The sequence below is a fragment of the Mesitornis unicolor genome, unplaced genomic scaffold (genome assembly GCF_000695765.1).
Source record: "Mesitornis unicolor isolate BGI_N332 unplaced genomic scaffold, ASM69576v1 scaffold39493, whole genome shotgun sequence".
Classification (NCBI taxonomy): Eukaryota; Metazoa; Chordata; class Aves; order Mesitornithiformes; family Mesitornithidae; genus Mesitornis; species Mesitornis unicolor.
This window is the reverse complement of record NW_010174722.1, coordinates 72,177-85,620: the sequence shown is the minus strand read 5'-3', so window position 1 is coordinate 85,620 and position 13,444 is coordinate 72,177. Positions and strand designations below refer to the sequence as shown.

General features: G+C 36.3%; 1 protein-coding gene across 1 annotated transcript in view; it reads left to right on the top strand.

Annotated features, from left to right (window-relative positions):
* Positions 1-4,240: 4,240 nt before the first annotated feature.
* Positions 4,241-13,444, top strand: part of EML6 (echinoderm microtubule associated protein like 6) — an 80,859-nt gene continuing 71,655 nt past the window's right edge. The window contains exons 1-3 of the mRNA XM_010181141.1: positions 4,241-4,350; positions 6,630-6,789; positions 12,301-12,399. Of these exons, the coding sequence (XP_010179443.1) occupies positions 4,241-4,350; positions 6,630-6,789; positions 12,301-12,399 (369 nt within the window). The remainder of the gene's footprint in view (positions 4,351-6,629; positions 6,790-12,300; positions 12,400-13,444) is intronic.

Here is a 13,444-nt window from a genome sequence, read left to right as displayed (position 1 = left end):
CCCGGTGGCATTTCCGTCAACATTTATATTCTTATCTTTTGAGGACAAATATGTTCTGTACTTGAGTTGTTTGCAACGAGTGGGTGGCAATATGTAAAAAAATAATTAAATCATATGAGTGTGTGCATTAATTGTATTATACATGCATATATATGCACACGCTCAGAGTCTGCATGTATCAGAGCTACCAAATCTTGGTTGTCTCTGTTCTTCCAGTGAGGCTTGTCTCCTACGCCCACGGTGTGCTCCCATAGCCTCCATCACCTGCACTGTGGTACATGCCGGATACAATTGGTTATCCTGGTGTGTGGTCTGCTTGCCAGCTCTTTACTGCATGTGGGGGTCACCAGCTTGCACTGGAAGACCAAAAGATTGGGAGCTGTCTATGTGCACAAGTAGCAGTCTCCTCCATTATTAAGAGACTGATTTTCTTCAAATGATTGTTGTGTTTGTGTTTCAGAAGTGATCTGGAAGGGGATTATATGCAGACAAAGTCTCTCAAATTTCTCGAGTTTTCTTCACAACACTTCTCTCCTTTTTTACAGCATGATCTAGTCGTGTTTGTGCAGGTTTCTTTGTTCTTCCCCTGTTCTGCTTCCCTTTTCCTGGCTCTCCTTTCCTTTCTGTTGTTCCCTTGCTCCTGCAGACCCTCACATTTGCTTCCATCTTCTAACTGCTGGTCTTTATTGCTCCTTTTAAGGCTTGGTTATGTTTTGTGTTGTATTGGGAAATAGGGATCAGGCTGCATCTTGCCTTATTTTGCTGGTAATATTGGTTTGTCTGTACAGTGACTTAAAGTCTTCCCTTTTGACTCCACAAATGAGGAAAGAAACTCATTTTGCTCTGTGAAATGAGAAATTCCTGAACGAGAGTTTGTGTTCTTCAGAGTGTTTGTGTTCTTCGCTGACGTGTGAAGACAGCTCTGTCCTTAGCACTGTGTGAGCAGTAAAATATAGCTGAAAAGCTCCCTGGTCTTCAGACATGCCTGCTGGCCTGTCAGGATCTTGAAAGTGTCACTTCTTTCCACTGAGATCTAACAGTGTGGAGCAGAAGGAAGCAGCCAAGAAGAAAATACCTACTGGCACGTAATGGCCTATTTCAGGGCAGGCTTGGAGCATCTTGGAAATAATTTTTCTTCAGAGATACTTTTTGCTACAGAGAAAAAGTCTTAAGAAAAAAAAGTAGTTGTGTTATTTATCTTCCCATCATTCAAGCATAGTACAGTCGGTGCTCTGAGTACTTCACAACAAGTTTGATCCCAATTCTGAAGAGAGACCGACTATGTTCTCTGTTCTGCTAAACTGTAGGGTTTGTAGCACATTTTAAACAAGAAAGCATAAATTCTTTCATTTATTTCTGAAGATAATTAATCATATAGAGACAGGATCTGCATTGCTATGAAGTTTGATTTTGAATTTACCTCACATTTCTACCCAGGTCTTCGTTATCGCTGTATACCATTGTGTTACATAAAACTGCATAATTCTGTAAAGGATTGTCTAAACATGGAAGTTATTCCAAGTTTAAAACAGGATGGATTTGAAGTAGAGAATAATTTATCAGTGTCAAACTATCTAGAGTTATTTTAGAATAGCATCAAATTCACATGCTGCTTTTTAAGATGCAAACCTGTCCTAGCACTGAGAAATAATTGCATTGTCAAGAAATGGAAGACAAGTCCATCTAGCACAGTGATTTTTCAATCATGGTAAGCATTGACTTCATTCAGAACTGTAGGTGTTTACTTCCTCTTCCAAAAAACACTTCTTGTTTGTCAGGTAGGGTGATCTAGAAACTAGTTTTAGTTAGTATGAAAAGTACATTTGCTTGATTCCTGTTAATCAAAGAATAGTTAATAGGATGGTTATAAAAAGAGTCAATCTAATATTGCATTCATAAATACAAAGCACACCTTGAAAAATTATACACTCAAAGTTATAAAAGCAAATGTTCAGCCTTTGGCTGCTGCAGTGAAGAAGTGTTTTGACTACCTGATGAATAGGATAATGCATTGATATATTTAAAAGCCCCAGAGTAGTTAGTTTTAAACTTCTATCTCCTGATACATCCATTTCAAGATCGCCAAAAATCTATCAATTCTGTATGTATGTATTAAAGATAACAGGAGTTGCTGTCTTTTTGCAGCATCGAGGAGCAATTATCTAATGCAAGTAAACTGCTGTGAGCCAACATGCATTTTTACTTTGATTACTTTAGACTTTCTTGATGTATTTCAGTATTTGTAATCATAGAAAAGTCTAGTTTGGAAGGGGCCTCCGGAGATCACCCAGTCCAACTTTGTCTTGAAAGCACAGCCTTAGCCTGGGTTATCCAGGGTCCTGTCAAGTCAAGTAAGTCTTGAATAATTTCCAACGAGGGGGATTATACTGCTTCTCTAAGCAACCTATCCCAATCTTTAATTCTTCTTATGATGAAGAATGTCTTCCTTGTATCCAGACAGAATTTCTCATGAACCAGCTGGTGTCTCTTTCCTTTTGTCCTCTTCTCATGCATCCTCGTGAAAAGAGTACCTCCAATTTCTCTGTAACAGCTTTTGATGTTCTGAAAGACTGTCATTAAACCCACCCTGAACCTTCTCTTCTCTTCTTGAAAATCCTCTTCCTCAACCATCATCAATTCCCTCATTCCTTTTTTGTTCTTCCCGGTCATCCATTCCTTCAAGCATCTGTAATTCTCTGGTTCCTTGACTATGTGCTTTATGAAGAAAAAATGGTTTTATCCACAGTTTGGGAGCAATTTAAATACAGAAATTACAATTTAACATTCAATTCAAATAAACAATTTTGTATTCAATTCAACTACTTGAAGCAGTTTGCATTCCATATCTAAACTTTTCTACTTAGCTCCATCTCAGTTTTCAACTTGAGATCTGTATTATATGTATGTAAGAGTATGGAACCTGATACAGAAAAACAAAAAAAATACAATGTAGAAAAGAAACAAATATTTTTCAGTCCCTTGAAATTCTAATGTGGTTATAAAAGAAAAAGAAAATCTTGGAGCAGGATATTATTGCAACAGGAATTGTAGAGGTAGTAAGAGTTTACCATCTGGCAAGGTCCCCAGACCAGATGGATCCACTAATGACTTTTATAAAGCATTTCATCAGACCCTGCTGGAATACATGACTGGCATCTTTAATTATCCTAAATTAACAGAGTTCCAGCCTTGGATGCTAGATTCAGAACTGTTGATCTTGGAAGGGAAGGAAACAGAAATATTCCCTGAAATTTCTCCTTCCTAGTAGACCCTTTTATTAATAAGGTGTAATGTTAAAATATTGCCTAAAGTTTATTGATTCATTTTAAGTGGATTGTTTGCTGAAAAGAAATGCCTATCGATGCACTTTTCTTAAAGATGTTTCTTGCAAACACATCAGAGTGCTTTTGCATTTCACAGTTAGCTTTATGCATGCACAAAAGTGTTGAGCTGCTCAAAGCACAGACTGCCAGAAATCCAGAAATGCTGCTGGTTTCTTTGCCTTCCCTGGAAGGAAGGGAACGGGCACTTCCAAAGCAGTTGCTCTCTGCCTCTTACCCTACAAGTGCATCTGCTCCTGTTATTGTTCCCACAGAGAGAAGGTTGAATAGTGTGGGGCAGTGATCAGCAAGCAGTGCCAGCAGCTTTTGTTGCTGCTTTTATCCTTTCCCTTTCCACCACAACCTTTTAGCAAGAGAGTGTCCACTTCCTTTTCCCACAGACCTGAAAGCAGGGAGAAATTTTCTTGTGAAATTTCTTCTGCCCACCCTGCTTAGATCTTGTGGGACTGCAGCCTGGTGAGTGATGGAACTGCATGTGCTGCCATGGCTGCCCTTGGTTCCTTGCTCATCTTTCCTCATGGAGCAACCTCTCACTGCTCGGCAATAGTAAAGCCTTTGCTGGTGTTATTTGTATCATGTGCGTATGGGAAAAGTACAGGAATTATGCAAATTTAAGATAAATGCTCATGTTTTTAAGACGTAAGTCTTGATTTTATTCTTCCCACTTTATTTATTCTTATTGTTGTTATTAGGTACCGGAACCAATACTGAGAATAAGTCTGCAAATGTACATTCACTGATAAGAGTGTGTGAACTCTGGTGGCTGAGCAGAGCAAGACAGTACAAGCTTAGGGAGGTAAAGATGCACGGTAGGAAGTGTGGGCGTGAAGCAACTCATGACTTGTTCAGAGCTGTCTTCAGTAGTCCAGCCAGGATATTTGCTTAGAAAGGTTGAAGAAATGGACCTAACAGTTCAAAACACAAGCAGTGAAGTTTATACTAATTTTAAGAAGCGGAGAAGGGCACAGAACCTGTGCCAGCAGGAAATTTTACAATCTGAAGACAGGAAGTGAGTGACCCATACTGCAGATACAATCTATAGTTGCACATACACTTTTTTATATTTTAATACACAGCAGACATGTAAATCATAGACACCTGTATCAAACCATCACCAACATTTGTTCTTTAAACTGGACTCCATTTCCTTACTCTGTAACCCACTGTTCTGTCTGCCAAAAATAAACACTTGGTTACCTAACAGCCAGACTGAACGTAGGCAGTTATAGTGCATTGTAAAGGCTGTTAGTGGGAGATGAATGTCCTCAGCGGTACTGAAAAAACAGACTTCTTTAGGTGCGAAAAATTGATATTAGTTCCTAATTTTAGTTCCTTCATGAGTTGACTTCATGTATCGAAAAGATAACACAAATAACAGATACGTTCAGTACAGACGTATTTCTGTTGTGGGAAATGTGATCTTGTTCTTGATCTTACATCCATGAATGGAAATACAAAATGTAAAATGGAATTCCTAGTGTTTGAAAGCTAATCTGTACAAAACAGTGGTAGGTGTAATTAAGCTGCAGTTCTGTTCTAGCAGTGAGATAGATTAGCCCAATTAATCTTTTCCATCACTGAAGAAAAGTATTCTAACTTAATGATAGGTATCACAGCTTAAGAATGGTGAAGGTCATTCTTTATTCCCCTGACAGGTTTAGAGTTGAGGTGAACTAATTGACACACAGTATAATGTGGAATCCAAGCCTATGAAGTAAAGGAGAAATGAGCAAGTGCCACAGCAGGAAAAAAACCAGATTTACTGGGCATTGTGCTAAAATTGTTCTTTTTGCATGAGTTGTTCTTTAACGTGAAAAAAAGGAATATGTATATTTGTGAAACTCTCTTAAGTTTTTTTGCTTAATTCTTCTTAATAACTAGTGTTATCTACTCCTGGCATAGAACTAATATTCTACTTCCACCTGTTAAATGACAATTTGTTAATAGGATATTTTTCCTTATTCCGTCTGTAGCTCACATACTCAGACATTGTTCAAATTTGTTTCCTGGATAACAAGTGTAAAACTGTCTTTGTATTCATATTACTTTAGGAAGGGTTTTTTACTAATAAGATACCCAAGTTAGATTTTCAAACTAGGTCCTCTGGGTTTTGCAACCGAGAATACCTCAGAGGTTGAAGGGCAGCTTGACCATAGCTCAGAATAATTGCACAGAGCAACTTCTGGTACTGTGTCACTGCTGATAGCCTGCATTCCTCTTGTTAATGCGGGCTGAAGTTTGCTAAATGGTGGCCTTTTGTCTTTTCTCTTACAATGAAAATCTGTTTTATGTGACGAGGATTTTAAAATTTTCTTTAAAAATAATACTACTCCTTGGTTCCAGAAAATGTTTGGCATCCAAGAGAAATGCTCTGAAAACAACAGATTTAAAGTAAATATTAGTGTTCACGCTTGGGCAGGGGTGAGGTAGAAAGATACTGTGGGCTGCCTGGTGGAGATTTTCCTGTCTGAAGGTTTGTGAACAGAAAGATAATTTGATTCTGCTAACAGAGCTTGTATTAGAATGCAGCTTGAGTAACACACCTCTATAGAAACAGTACAGAAAACAAAATATAACGAAAGCAGAAGAATGAGTTCCTCAAAGCAAGTCTTCTGAGTGCCAGTGAAGTTAATCACTGAAAACCAGGAATCAGTTTTTGAAACATTGGCACCTTTCTTGGATTTAAGTAGTAGATATACTGCTTGATGTCTCAGATTTTGTGCAAAGTACTATTTCAAACTGGCTATTGGAGAAAATCAAAGATACAGTAAATTTTACCCCACCTTAGACAGCAGTAACTAGAAGTAGATCTTATATCATTGTTCTTCAAATACAGGCATAACAATTTATTTCTCTGTCTCTTCTGAAGTTATCCTCTGTAAATATGAAAAGATGGGAGGATTTCTGCATATATTTTTCTGCATATATATCCTCTGAGTTTATAAAGCTATGAAAAACTAAGATAAAAGACTGGGTATTCATTCAGTTTATCAATCAGAAGTATTCAAAAAATCTCTGGTTATATTTTCCTTAAATTTTCTAGTTAAAATATTATTACATGATAAATTGTGTTCTGCACTAGCCATATCAGTCTCAGTTAAACATAATTTTAAGATAGAATTAAATAATGAGATAGACTGAGTTTTGAGTGCACTTGATATTGTTCCAGTAAATCAAAAGGAGTTTTTGAGAATTTTTTTGAAGTTCTCTTTCAGTTTAATTTTTACGTTTGATACTATTTTACTGATTCAGAAAGTATCTTATAACTTAAACTGTGTTCTGTTTCAGCCTTGCAGTTCACCCGGATAAAACTTTAGTAGCTACAGGGCAGGTTGGGAAGGACCCTTACATTTGCATCTGGGATTCCTACCGTGTGCAGACCGTGTCTGTTCTTAAGGATGCACACACACATGGAGTTGCCTGCTTAGCTTTTGATTCAGATGGCCAGGTTTGTATGTCTTCTTTCTCTGTGTTTTGAATTTAGTTTGATTTCTGATTCTAGAAGATATGCTCATCAAAGTACTTTATATGTTTAGATATATGGCTGCAGTACTGAAACTCCTATTACAATTACATTTTTAATTCAAGAATTGCAAATACAGCTCTTTCAAAGAAGATGTTTTTGAGACAGGAATCACAACCTAGAATTCAAGTCAAGTAGAGGCACTGGGTGTTGAACAAATATCCATGGAAGAAATGGCCCTCTGTGGCTGAAATAGCTTCACCACACACTTTTCACCTGCTGTTCAAAAAGATCAGTTCCTGGGAAAGTCTTCACAATCCTGCAGCTTTTTTGACAGAGGAACTCCACTAATCTCACTGCTAGGAGAGTCTCATTGGCTGGGGTGCACAGTCAATTGAGTAATGGGCTTAGGACACAGAATATGTGGCTTTGTACAATGTGTTGGTATCATTGTATGATATTTTGAGACAAAATTTAAAATGTAAGTGGTGGGCTATTCACAGCTAAGCACATCAATTTTATTTTTTTTTCCTTAAACTGGAGGCAAACTATGAAGAACATTCAGTTGTGAATGAAGTAGGAGGAAAATAGATCTACAATTCACATAAACCTGAGGGAATATTTCCCTTTCATTGTTTTATAAATATCTATCTGTGCAATTTTGTCCTTATTGATGTCCAGTTTAGTTTTCTGGTGTAACACTGTGATCATACTTTATATCTGGTTGTTAAAATATTTTTAGGAATGCATAGATTAGCTAATACCTGGATTTTTGCACAGATCCTTATTGTTTTTTGTATTTGCTGGCGTACCTCAGGATTGCCTCCCAGCAGGGCAGAGCTGCCTTTAGGTGATTTTTTTCAAAATCATGTAATAGATAGCTAGCTGTCTGTTGGGAAGTTCTTTATCATCATATGCCTAGGTACTCTTTCACCAACTGCACACTGCTTTTATTTCTCTATCTGACATCAGAACTGGCCATAAAATGCATAAAAGGTATTCCTATATGAAACAAAAGTACTTTTTATTATGTATTATCTTGTGTATATTCAGTTTAAAGATTAGTCTGAAATGACACCAACATGAGCAATTGCAGTTAACTTATTTAAAAAGCATTGGGTAACTTGAATTAATGAACAGCTCTATGGATTATATTTCCTCACTAAAAATTAGAACTAGCTTTCTATTTTAAGCCTAATTTTCAACCATCTTCCTCCAGTTTTCTTAAAGTAAAGCCATTTCCTCTGAAATCTCCTGTGCCATTTCTAATTAGTGAAAAACGTGTTCCTGGTAACTGTGGAATAAAAAAATCATATGAGAAAACCCTCAAATCAACCGAAAAAGCTTTCTAATGCTATAATATTTTTTAAGATAGTGTTCATTCAGAAATACTTGTTCTTATTTTTTTTCTCATTTTGAACTCTATAAGACTGGTGAATTAACTTTTTTAAAAAACCTATTTAAGCACCTAATGGGAATAAAGACTTGCTGAAGAACCCAGTCAGTATAAGCTAAAGGTGGAGGCTCTTCTGAAAATACTGCTGAGTGCCTTCTTGTAATTAAAAACCAAACTTACTGCTGTGTTGACCTTGCAGAACAGCAACGTTCTGTTTCTGGAAGTGCTGGAGAAAGCTGCAGTTTGTTCTGGAAATAAAAATTTGCATAGAACACTTTTATATCTGGAGAAAGACCAATACTGAAAAACATAAATATGTATAATGTATCTTGGCTTTTTGCTGCTCTTTCTGGCTTTGCAGCAGAAGCTGCTGTGCTGAGCCAGAAGTAAAGGGCATGGTAGAAAGAGTTTGAGTATTTGGAATTCAGAGCTGCTCGCAGTTCCAGTTTAATTAGTCAGCACACCCAAGGAAGCTGGCATCTTGTGATAGGACAAAAACAGACTATGCATACATTGCTTGCACCTGTCCTTATTGTGCGTACCTTTCATTCTTTTATACTGAGTGCCTGTTAATAGCCAAGAAGGATTTGTACTTTAACCCCAGAACATAAATAAATGCAACAGTCATGTAAGGTATGGATGCCATAAGCAATGTATTCTTTTCTCTGCTAACTCTGTCAGCTAGCCACTTTCTAAATAAAAGCGGACTGAGGAAAAGCCCAGATACTTCTGCTTCTCTACCGGAGCTGCACCTCCATAAAGACAGCCTGGCTTCCACCCGATCTGCTGTGCACAGCTGGTTCCCAGGGTGGCTGCTGTGTTGAGGACTGCGCAGCTCCAGTGTGTGTATGTAGCAAGCGTCTCAAAATAGTGCCACTGCACCTGTATTTTTGCCAAACTAATTAGCTCTTCTTGTACCAGAAACTCTGGGGTGTCTGTTTCAGGAATTCAGATTAATTAATTCTGAAATATTACTCCCTGCTGGACTCCAGCTGACACTGCATGGAGGCAACAAAGTTGTATCTGCAGTGCTTCCTTGGCATATTTTACCACAAACTGGGTAATGGAGTAAACAGGATTGTTATCTTTTATACAATATATGGAGAAGATCAATATGCAGCTTGAATCAGGGTATAGCGTATATATTTCCTTTATGTACCTTCAGTACAACTTTAGATTTGGAGAAAAGTGCATTTTGAGTAAATTTCCTATTCTGTACATTATTTGTGATTAATACTGTATTTTTAAAGTACTGATGGGAGCTGGATGTTTTGCAGACCTTTTGCTATTTAAAAATATGTATAGTAGTGTGGGCTTTTTCTGTATGACATTTGGCAGGAGGGAAGCTGTACTTTGTTCAAATATTTTATGAAGACCTGTCAGTTTACCTATAATTAAAAACATCTTTTCTTGAATGAGGAATTAGATGAAGTTTCTCCTTAAGAGTACTAACATCAGCCCTTCACAGAATTGCCTACAAAGCTGATGTATTTTATGTTGAAGTATTTCACCAATACTATACAGTTCAATTTCTGTTCTTAGTTACTTTAATGAACCTTTTTTAATTCTTTCTAAAAGTTTTTTTTTTCTTTTAAATGGAGTGAGGAGGGCACTGCCATAATACACACATACATTTCTAAATTTGACATTAGGCAGCAATAGGCTTCTTTAGCCAGGTCTTCTAAATCTATGTAGATTTAAAAATAATAATTTAATGATGTGCATGAACTACTTGGTGAATATTTTCTTCTGGTAGTCCTGTGAATTCTCCAAAGAGAATTCTGTCAGATTCTATTCCAGAAGGAGGACTAAAACTGTAAGTGTTTCAACCAAAAACGAAATCTAGCATTTATTACTTTACTTTTCTGCCAGCAGAAGGCCTTCCTCAGTAGAGCGATGTAAAAAGAAAATATAAAATATTTCTTAATTATCCCTAGTCTTTGCACTGTCTATCTACCTCACTAATGGTAAATTCCTGACTGGTAGTTACAGTTCAGGTCTGATGCTCACGTCACGAATCTAAAAGATACTGGAAGTACTGCCATGGTTTCCATGGTGAAGAGTATAAAAGAGGTGACAAAAAGTCAATATCAGTGAAGGTTCCATGAAAAATATCCCGTGTTTTGATCAGTACAGTCAAACCCCTGAGTAGGTGAAGATTGCTCAAGGGTATATAAAACTTATTTTTGCTACAATAATAGTCCTTTCTCAAAATAAGTATTTTTATATTGGTAACTTGCAGCAGTTATGTTCATTCTTTCCCATATTTGATTTTTTTTTTCTTTATTATCATATGTCTAATAATCAAGCATGTTGTCCTAGGCTAAATGCAGATGTTCCGTATGCATCTGAGACAGAAAAAATTTGGGGTTCTATCACATCTTGCAATAGAACCTCAGATTTTTAACCTCCCTTTATCTACCATTTCAAAGACTCATATATGGAGAGTCTTCAAACAGATTTTGATGTAATATATCATAATCAAGTCTTCTGAATACCTGGTGTCTTCCAAGTTCCTGCAGCAGATTCTCACACAGTTCGCTTTAACAAGACCTCAGGTATTTTTATTTCAGCGAAACACAATATAAAAGTAGACTGGACCCAGAGTAACTTGTGGTACAAATCTGTAAATAGGTCTTTGATTGGGGTTTTTTGTTGGTTTTGTTTGGTTGGTTTTTTTTCCCATTAATACCATATTGCTTAGTACAATATCTGATAGGATCTTGGTTGGGTTATGCATTATTCACTAGTCAGAGTTTCAGGTATATATATTAGGCATGATGCATGTTGCCAACTCCCATGAAACCAAAGTTTAAAGAGACACATTTAATTGCTCTAACATAAAGGAACTGTAACTATTAAGAGGACAGTGAAGGGTACATGTGTACCTACTGAATTTAAACCAGAGGCTTTTGAGAGAGGCTCTCTTAAGAAGGAAGATATACACTGTGTTTTTATTCTTATAAATGACATGAAAAGACATGGAGTACTTTGTCTCTGAATTATTTTGCTACAGAATGAAAACTGGAGCCTTGTGTTTCTTTGAGTAATGATTTTTTTTTCTAATACAACATTTTAGAGGACTTTCCGGTAATTACAGTTGTTCTCTTTACTGGCTCAGTCCTTTAGTATTATCATAGATGTCTCCAAACTTTAAACAATTTGCTTATTGAAAAATTGAGCCAGAAAATAGTGGACATTTAGTTGAAAGAAATTCAGTTGAAGAGATTCAGTTTGTAAGTCATCTTCCTGAAGCAAATCGTCAAGGAAGAGATCTGGTCAGTGTCATAGCTTAGTCTTTGCACTGGTATGGATCATGGCAACAAAGATCTCTCACTTTATAAGGAGCTCCAACGGAAATCACGTAAGGTTGGACATAATCAGCACAGTTGCAGGAAGGGAAAGAATCCTACAACCTCCACAATAACTGTTGACCTTCTGGATATGTTGCAAGTGTATGCAGTCTACCTTTTTCCCTCCAGATTTTCCCTTCTATTTTATTTTGTTCTTTTTCTTTCTTGCATTATTGAGATTTAAAAGTATTAAAGTTATTAGTTATTTTAATTTGTGATTAACCAATATTTTGATGAATAATTTTAATTAATTTGGTTATTGCATAATAATTTTATTTTAATTTATGATTTGCTATACTAAGCCATGTAAAAGGCAATTATTAAATTATATCCAATTCTGATTCTAAACATTCTCATTCGACAAAATGAGCATAATGAACAAAATTGTATTTGGAAATAGTAAGAGCTTTTATTTCCCATTCACTTTTATTATCAGAGTAATAAATCAAAATGCTAGAATGGTGTGCACTTGCCACAACAACCTGAAATATTTCATGATAAGAAATGTACTTGAGACATTTGTAACCTGTAATTAATAACTTGATTTTTTAGGAAAAATTAGACATTTCAGTGCTTTCTCCAGTGGGTAGATCATAAGTGTAAGTATCTTGATGGTGCCTTTGCAATGTAGTTCAAGCACGAGTTGCATGTGGGAAGATCTATTTGTACACATAACCATCTGAACTACAGTAAAGTGGTTTATGAGTTGATTTTCTTTTAACTGGATTACTATTGCTTTTTCTTTAGCGTTTAGCTTCAGTGGGACTGGATGCCAAAAATACAGTGTGTATCTGGGACTGGAAGAGAGGAAAACTACTGGCAACAGCTACAGGCCATTCAGACAGGGTAATTGTATGAAGGGTTTACTGAATTTTGTCTGGGAGTTGCAGAAGTGTTTTTAAAATAATTTTTGTTTTTATTGGGTTAATGCAAAGGTAATTTTGATCATTTTATCTAGCTTTTAAAATACTGAACAAGGTATTTATTTCTCTCATTATGCCAGACATAGCACAAAGCTGTGTGTTAGTAAATGAGGCACATGATGGATTACTGAGCTAACTGTCTAGTAAGCCTAGGGAGGAAATACTTTGTGACTACACACTGATTGGAGTGATTTATAGTTCTTTATATGAGATGTGAAATGCTAGCTCAATGGACAAAGATAATGTTCTTTCTGAATATGTCAAAAAAGACAGTTTATCCTGAGGGAAAGTTCAATTATCTCCCTTTTATTTTTGCTTAAGACAGTTACCTGTAGAAGAAACATAATTAGGATAAATATTCCTTTTATACCTATTAACTTCAGGCAGAGGATCATAACCTCAATAAAGATGAGAACCAAACAGGTTTGAGTCTAGAATGTTTTTCAGGATTAAGAAATGTTTAAGAGGTTTAGTATAAGCAAATTACCTCCCCAACATATATAAGCACAAGGATGCATACATTAAAACAGAAATATTCTGACAACTTTTATCCATATTATGATATTATAACATGTTAGAATGTTATAATATTGGGGTATTATAATGTTTTACTACCATGATGGAGTATTTATATATGCAAAGCAGCAGACTAAACCCTTCCTTACAGTTTGTGTGTACATACAGTCTATCTGCATCTTGTGTGTCATCTGAATAAATCTGGTAGTTAATTTTTATTTACAATGTTCCCAACACAACAGAATCTTAGTCTTTATTCAAATTTCTCTTTCAGAACTGATTCACTTCCCAGTTACATCAGTGGAAGTTTTGCTACTGACCTCAGTAGGTACAAGATCAGGTTCTGAATTAGCAGAAGACTCCAAGACAGGCAAGAAGTACTAAAATCTTAGTCCCAGTAGACTCTCACTACCAGAAAAAGGAGATTTTGCACTGAAGAGGGAGTGGGAAAG